Source organism: Triticum urartu, chromosome 3A (genome assembly GCF_056163025.1).
Source record: "Triticum urartu cultivar PI428250 chromosome 3A, HENAU_Tu73, whole genome shotgun sequence".
In the NCBI taxonomy this organism is placed as follows: Eukaryota; Viridiplantae; Streptophyta; class Magnoliopsida; order Poales; family Poaceae; genus Triticum; species Triticum urartu.
The window spans coordinates 665,381,833-665,390,599 of record NC_141875.1 but is presented as its reverse complement, the minus strand read 5'-3'; the positions used below and the strand labels follow the sequence as shown (position 1 = coordinate 665,390,599).

Sequence of the window (8,767 nt, the reverse complement as noted above, 5' to 3'; positions counted from 1 at the left end):
CTCGCTGTGGTTCTGGTGGCTAGGGTTTGCCGGCGACGGGGGAGCAAAGCTTGCCAGATGTGGACGGCGATTTTGGACGAGGACAGCCCCGCCGCATGGTTGGCTTAAAAAAAGACGAGCGCCGTCGCTGACGCGCGGGCCCGTGATCATAAATTAAGCTGACCGGGTGGGCAGCGGTTAGTTGGACAGCCGTCAGGTGGGGACGCCGCGGACAGCGAGAAGGCGCCCGTGACGTCCGTTCGGCGTCCGCGCCGACGCATTTGAGCCGCAAATGCGTCAGCGCGGACGCGATGCGGACGTGATTTGGATTTGGGTCGGCGCGTTGGGCCGCCACTTTTGTCCGCGCCGATCCAAACACACGGCGACGAACGAAATGGGTCGGTCCTTTGAAGTTGCTCTAACAGTGCTGCTCCCCAGATTAAGGATGAACATGGTGTACGTTGTCCTATCTGTAAACGGGAAGCGGCCCCACCACGGTTAGTGGAGCTGACTTCTCTCAAGGAATCCTGATCCAGTGTTCCTAGCCAAATTTTCAGGTTCTTTTAGAGCATCTACAAATCGGACGGATCAAATCCGGCCCAAAATGTTTGCGGGCGCGTCAATGCTTGTCTGCCTTTAAATGTTCTAATCGTTATTTTTAAAACCTCAAATCAGTGCAAACACTGCACATCTATTATTTACACATAATAATTATCAACACCACACGCAAAAAACATATATTCATACATAAATATATGTTGTTCAATCATAAAACTTATTTGGAGTTCATCATTGAAACATAAAATTCATTCATATTTTAGCGTGGGCGGACCTATATTCCGGGTTTCTCAAAATCATGTGTGTGGGCTCAATTTCATCCTCCATAATTATGTTGTGTAAGATTACACAACATGTCATCAGCTCCTAAAGTGTCTTCGGTTTTGACATAACTGCAGCTCCACGAAAAATACCACAACGATGTTGGAGCACTCCGAATGCACTCTCGGCATTCTTTCTAGCACCTTCTTGCATATGCGCAAAGAGAGAATGTTTCCTACCTCAGGTTTCGGATATAGTCTTCACAAACGTCGTCTATTGAGGATGGATACCATCAGCAAGATAGTAACCAATTTTATAATTGCGTTGGCGGTGTAGTTGCACGTCGGACCATCCCAATCATAAAGACTCTTGAACAAAGGAGGTCGCTAGAGCACATTGATGTAATTATGAGAACCATGCGTGTTAAAAAAAGCATGACAAGTCTACAAGTCCTTTGATGTCACTGCTTCAATTATGATGGTGGTCTTTTTGGTGTTACTTTGGTAATGCCCACGCAAACCTTTCGGACCAGTTTTTCTATTGGCAATGTATGCAATCAACTGAGCTGAAGATACATGAGAAACCTGTTCATGCTTAAATTGCCAAAAAAATTGGTGTCCCCAAGAATTTGTTCTCTCGGCAACTCCGGTCCAAACACCTTCATCACGGTGCATGCAAATTTCACTGTACTTAAGGCATGTGATGTCTTCCATCCAGATTTCAACATCAATGGCATTTGCGGCTTTACGATAAGTAAGTATCCCGAAGCCATGCATTTCCCCAAAGGAGAGAAGGAAAGTTGTCTGCAACAATCCTTTCTCGACTTGAAGTAGTCATTAGTCTCCTCCAGGACATTCACTAAGCGCAAGAACAACTTTCTCCTCATGCGGTAGCAAAGTCAAAGAAAACATCATGGTATGTTATGTCCACTGTGAAGTAGTCCTTGTAGAGAAGCCGTGCGCCAGCGATCATATCCGGGGGGACAACTGTACCGTCGTTTATTGAACCCTTGAAGTTAGAACATGCTCCTCTTGCTTCTCCATTTCTTCTTGGATGCACATCGTCATCATTTTAGTATCTTCATCATTCAAATCCGACGAATCGACTAACTCTTTGTATATGAATTCTTCGAGATCCTTGTTCCCATAGTCATCATCCGATGAATTCATCATTTGCCTACCACCAAGCAAAAGAAGTAAAAATTGCTTAGACATTTCATAGAACATACAGAGGGCGAGGTGTATGTCCAGAAGAGTTGGACGTACAGGGCGGCGTTCGGTGGCGGCACAAACGACGGTGTCGTGGGTTGGGGCCTCTGATGGCAGCGCAATGGGTTGGGGACGGCAGCGGGGTTACAGTGGCGACGATGCGGACGAGACAGTTCATATGTAGGCTGGGAATTATAGGTGCTAGACAGTTTGAACGTTTGGGCTGGGTATAGGGTGTCCGGTTGTATGACAAGTTCATAACCCGGCTGCTTTAATGGGTTCGGTTGTAGATGCTCCTACCGAGCGCATCAATTTTATCTCCTTGCGACTCGTGAATAAAAAAAACCCTAAGATACCTTGTTGCCAAACTCACGCTTATAGGTAGATGAGTGTCCCGAGTGAGCGGAGATTGTGCAGGACCGACGAGAATTCTGTAGGCGCCACAAATGAACTCCATCTGTTAGCGAGTGTGCCTCTACTATAGTGGAAGCTGAAGGCGGCGGCCTCATCGGTCTCTATGGTGAGGCTTGGGGTAGTTTCTCGTTTCGATGATGGTTGTTGTTTGGTCATGTTCTGGGCGCAATATACATTGTCGTGAATGGCTCTTGGACGACATCTTGTTTGGATCTTGGTGGTTCATGCATGTTGTTCGCTCATTGATTCCTAGGCGCATAGTGGGAGTGGTGCGTTGATCCATTTGGGACTGAAGTTGTAGTCGTGCGACCTTGATTTTATGGTATTGAGAGTGACACCATCCTTGAGCTATATGCGCCCTTCCTATTCGTGGCTTCGGGGCGAACAAGGTAAGTTGTGTTGACGCTGCGATCTGAAAGGCGTTGTTTCAACCACCCGGGTCTTCTTGCGCGACGCCGATACACCTCTCCATGACGTGTCCTGGAAAGAAAAGAAAAAGCCGGCCACTGCTACCCAATGTTCTCCCCCGCCTCTGGCACCAACTCATCGAGGCGGAGGAGAACCAAATCCCACAAAGGTTCTCCCCCGCCTCTTGGCACCATATCACTGAGCACCGATCCCACAGACGAGTTGTCTTTCTCTGAAAAAGAACATTGGGATCCCTTTCATCCCGGGATCTACCGCTCCTTACCAAATTTCCCGGCATCCTTCACCGAACGCAGAAATCTTATCGGATTACTTCGTTATTTCCGGAAAAAAATTCTAAGATACCTTGCTGCCAAACACACGCTTACAGAGGCAAACGAGTGACCGGAGTGAGCTCCGGTTGTCGAAGACGGGCGGGAACCCAGCAGGCGCCACGAACGAGCTCCATCCGTCAGCGTCCCAGTGTGCTCCACCACTACTACCACAAACACGAAGCAGTGCGTGTTCACAAGGAACCAAACGGCCCCGGAAACAACAAAACCGACCCCAACGCTCCGTCCAAGCAGAGCGGAACAAAGGAGCAGGCGCCCCTTGACGGCACGCCAAAACCACCACCACCACCGCAAGTGACAGTACACAACAAGGCTTCCGTCTTCCCGTGGTGGTGTCCCGCTGCCACTACGAGACTACGAGACCCGGCTGTCAATCGCCCCTGTCTACTAAAGCGTCGACGTCGTCACCCCCTAGTTGTCTTTGCCTTTGCCTTTGCCTTTGCCGGCACGAGAGTCTGTTAAGTTTCTGGGAAACTTCGCGGCCGGCCGGCCCTCGGATCACCCGAGCAGTCGGTGAACGCGAGCGCGATACGGCGACAGCGACGGCGGCCCGGTCGTACGCGCGCACGTAGGCGGGCCCGATTTTTTGCAACGTGAGGGCGCGGGCCCGGTGATGGGTGAATTTGTTCGGGAGGGAGAAAAGGGGGCGGGTGCGGTGCGTGTGAGGGACGACGCGGACGGCAGAGGCCAGGGGGCGAAGGCGGCTACGTGGTTGCGTGCCCGTCGCTCGCACGCACGCACGCACGGGCCGGACGGGGTCGCGGTCCGCGCCCGTGGAACCAACGGATGGACGGTCGATGGTGGGAGTAGAACGAGGACGGATGGGAACGACGCGAGGAAAGAGGCCGCCACGCCACGATACCCCCACTCGAGAGGTGAGGTGAGGTCAATGACGCGGCCTGTCTACTTACCCGGCCTTTGCCGTCCGGGGAAGCAACGGGGCAGCGGCAGCTCGCGTCGAAAAGTCGCATCTCGCATGTGCATCTGCCTCTGCCCGGGGAAAATCTGGGGCGAACAGCTCACCCCGTCCACAACCGGGGGCCAGGACGGGATGGAATCCTGGGATTTGATCCGATCTCATCTCACTGTACTACACAACCACCGCCGGCAGGACCGCACCTGTTTGCTCGAACCCTTCGCCACAAACTTTGGCAACGGCAAAGAAAACAAAAGGCCTCTCTCTTGCATCCGAGGTTCCCAACACACACACACACACACACACCAAAGGCGACAGGAAGAAATATCTGAATATGAAACAAGGGGGCAAAACTCGGGAGAGGTTATTGAATCAACTTATGCAATTCGATTACATGGTGCAGCTGCATAACCAACAAGTTTATGTATGTACACACTTTCTTCATCCTTCCTTCCATCCTCTTTTTTACAAGTACAACCATGGTTACATGGCGGTGGTGAGATGAACACGACGATGGCCCGGCACAACTGCAAGGGCCATCTTCATCTTCATCCGGGAAGACCCTTCTTAGAACAAGATTAACACTCATGATATCTACACAACACCTCCTGACAAAACTAACTCAAAAAAAAGGTACAAATAGAAATCATCTCTTTGATAAGATCGATCCTCTTTGTGTATGCTGCTGCTGATGATCATTCTTCTTCTACTACTCTTAATTAACCTTACTTAGTCTTCAGACGACCCTGGCTACCCATCTCATGTTAATTCATCACGTAAACCCGTATGTATGTACGTATGTATGTATATACCACAAGGAACACACGTAGCATATGGTGATACTGCTAGTAGTACGCTAGACGTAGGTACGTACGTACATACGCGGCGGCCGGCGGAAAACTGTACAAGGTCGGTGAGGACGACGGCGGTGGGTGGCTTCCCCCTTGCGGGTCGGCTCTGCTCGGCTCGGGCTGGGGCTGGGGCTCAGGCGCGGGCGGAGAGCACGCGGCCTCCGCCGTTGCTGCCGTGGGAGCCCCGGCAGGCGGCGACGTCGAACCCCTGGATCCTCACCGCCGGCGCGGCGTGCGTGTACGACGGGGCAAAACTGTGGTTACTACTGCTATTGCTATACGTTGGGACGTGGTGGTGGTGGGTGCGGCTGTGGTGGTGGAGGTGGTGGTCAAAAACCGCCGCGAGGTTGAAGTCGGCGGCGGCGTGGTGGCGCTGGTTGAGCAGGAAGTGGGGGTCGTGGACGAGCGGGTTGTCCGCGCGCGCCGGCGGCGAGCCGCCGAACAGCGCCCAGCCCCCCTCCTCCTCCTCCTCCGACTCGTCGTCGACCTCCCGCGTTTTGCTCTTCCCTTCTCTCTGCTGCAATAACAAAGAACAGGTTCTTGTAAGACAAATATCCATACACCAAAAAAATCAAGGCCAAGAAACAAAAGAACATGGAAATTTTCTTGCAAGAACTGGTTGAGGATTGGGAGGACGGACGGTACCTTTCTGCTGTTGCTGCCGGAGGAGGCGTCGAGGAGGAAGGGTGGGGGGCCGAGGATGAGGTCGGCGCTGCATGGCTGGGCGTGCACCCTGCGCGGCCGGGGCGCGCACAGCACCACCGTCGCCTCCGCCTCCCTGCCGCTCCCGGAGGACGAGGACGAGGACGACGACTCGACGAACATCCTCCTCATGGTTCCCGTCGGCATGCTCTCTCTCTCCTCAAAGATCTGCTCCTCCTATCTTCTACGTAAATCAGACTCTCTTCAGCTATGGCTAAATATAGCCAGCGATGCGCCTGCGTGTGTTGGCGTCCACTGGGAATAGAAACGGGGTGGATGGAGCGGAGGAACTGAAGCAGCGGAGGGGGCGGTTGGGTCGCCTCTCTCGCTCTGCCTTCCGTGCGTGTGAAGCAGGAGGAGGAGGAGGAAGGAGGCAATGCGATGCGAGCGGTGCTGACCGCCTCGGCCACCACTCATAGATATACCAACCGCTCCTGAGTTGGCGCCCGGCTGGGCAGGTGGACCACGTCTCTCACCCCCATCGCATTATTTTTCTCTGCCTCCATTTTTATTTTTATTTTTTATTTTTCGAGGGGGCCCGTTCGTATAATAAATTTATTTATGGCGCACCGCCTTCCTGCTGGCTGCCCTAGGCGCGAGACGCTGGCGGTAGGCCAGTAGTGGTGGCGACGCTGGCGCGGTTGCTTCACGATCGGTGTCGAGCGGCAGTGGAGGTGGAAGCCGCGCGCACATGAGGTGCCTGGCCGATCACGTGCGCCGCGCCAACGCAACTTGTGCCGTGTCTCCAGATTGTTCCCCGCGGAACCCAACCCAGCCCAGCCCAGCCCGATTTTTTTTGCTTCGAACAAATGCCGGGGGCATCAAATCGTTATCACGGGCGTGCGACTTCTCCTGTTTGATTTGTGTGTGCGTGTGTGTTAACATCACGAAATATGTACGTGATGATATGATACCGGTGTTTTAGGGGATTGATGATATGATACCAGTTGACTCTGCGTGTTATTGTGTCTATAGGAGTAATAGATAAGTTTCATGGATTCTTTTTTAACAAAACTTTTCATGGATTTTCTTGCTGGATCGGTTTTTTTTTCACTTCACAACTGGAAAATTTAAGTGATCTAAAACGGTTTAGAGCATCTGCATCCATACTTGGCAAATCCGGTCCCTCAAACTCCGGAGACTGATCACACCTCTAATTTCTCTTCTCACGGCCGGACACTTAAATTAGCATACCTTAAATTCATAGTATAAAGCATGCAACTACGTAAACGACGCAATGCACACTGTTCGGCTACTGAATCAGGATATGCCATCAGCACGTGCAGCCGCGTCCATGTCGATCGGCAGCGAGACAGGCCTCAGCCACTCTCATCCTCTCCTTCCCACGGCAGGCACACCGGTCCCGGTAGCACTCATGCTCTAACGGACCGGTGATGGGGAAAGGAAGATTGGAAGGCTCCCGGGAGAACCGCAATGATCCAATGCAGGAGGATTCGAGCGTCCGATGCCCGACGCAATGGACTCATGCTGGACATGTTACGCCGTCGATCGGGCGCAGTCCTACCGGGACCGGTTGAGTGCAATGCGAACGGCCATTGCCTCCTCCAACCCGCACGGGATGACACCCCAGTCAACGAATTCGGGTTGGTCCGAATTAGATCCGCTGGTCGCAATGACGGGAAAAGCCGAAGATCGCCGAACGGGAGCTTAGGGGCTAAAGAGGAGTTGAGTGGTTAGGGTTTGGTCCGGGGAGCGGATGAGAACGAATATGTGTGGGATCGGGTGGGCAGGCATGGGTCGGGTTCGACGTGGTGGGCAGGCGTGGGGCGGTTCCGATGTGGCGAACGTGTTCGAGCTTCCCCATATCCATCTCATATTTTGGCTGTATATGAAAGGCGCCGATTAACTTGGACATTTGAGACCAGTTTGAGATATCTGTCTGAATCAAGGTTTTTTGACCGATCAATATCGGGTCGTCCGTCCGAACGTACGAGAAGGGTTTGAGGCGTCTCTTATATTTGTTTAACGAAGTACTACCTCCGGTACTATTTTCGGTTCTCAAGGTGCTAGCCACACGCGCCTGAAAATTCTAGATCTATTCTTCATTGTAATTGCAGTACAAAGAACACATAAATAATAAAAGATATTTTTATGTTTGTCAAGCATTGAAGCGAGTCAAAGTCCGTCCAAACTTTTTGTAGTAGATAGCCAAGAATTGTCCTACTAAGACTCCACGTGACAGGTGCACTAGAAAAATAACCGTCGCCGATGAAAAAAATATATATTAAAAAATCCAACCTATAAACGCACGAACGAAGACAAACAAATACCGTACCAAAGCAGATCCACTGAAAACTAGCATGGGCCGTATCTTATGAGATTCCTCCGAGACACACCTCCACGCGTCCTTAATAACGATAGATGCATCACCGGAAACAGGGACTAAATGAGAAGAAACTTATTTCATCCTTATAGAGTCGCCACCATCTCATCTTTCTCGGTGAGACATAAACCCTAAACAAACTCACAAAGACACCTAAAATGAAGAAAGATCCCTCCTACCAGCAAGGATCATGGTCCACCGCGCCTCCATAACCCTAGGATCACCGGAGTCGGTACGGACTAGCGGCGGCTCCGGCGAGAGGCAGAGAAATCCAAGTTTTTTCTTCTCCGTGAGGCAGCGGAGGCGTGGCTTCTCTATGTTACAAAATTGTTCCCCACAAGATGGCTATACGTGTGTGTATAAGTATTTGTAGAAAAGATGTTTCCGCAAAAATACTAGATAATATACTCTTGCGGTCCTGTACAAATACAAAATGGCAAAGAAGCAAACTCAGTTTAAACCCATGGAACGTCCGTTGGCTTGTTTTCTTTAGAAAGACTAGCATATATGCTCGTGCGTTGCAACGGAGAAAATTAATGTTTTGCACAAGCATAATGTCTCACAGCATCGGATTCATTATGAAGAACATGTTGCAACGCAGCATCGTCCTTCTACAAAATGAACATAAAAAATACGTTGCAATTTAGTCGTGTTCATATTTTCTTTGCGGAGCGTAATGTTCCACTGATTTCATTTAAATACAATCCTTTTTTAATGGCATTTAAATATGATCCTTTCATTAATTACCATGAAGTCCTCACCCGTTTTAACCGGGA

General features: G+C 51.0%; 1 protein-coding gene across 1 annotated transcript; it reads right to left on the bottom strand.

Moving 5' to 3' along the window:
• Positions 1-4,429: 4,429 nt before the first annotated feature.
• On the bottom strand, positions 4,430-6,055 carry LOC125545848 (uncharacterized). Its single transcript, XM_048709892.2, has 2 exons — positions 5,591-6,055; positions 4,430-5,462 (listed from the first exon to the last, which is right to left on the bottom strand). Exons 1-2 carry the CDS (start codon positions 5,792-5,794, stop codon positions 5,079-5,081), a joined length of 588 nt encoding a protein of 195 aa, XP_048565849.1. The 5' UTR covers positions 5,795-6,055; the 3' UTR covers positions 4,430-5,078.
• Between the last annotated feature and the right edge of the window lie 2,712 nt (positions 6,056-8,767).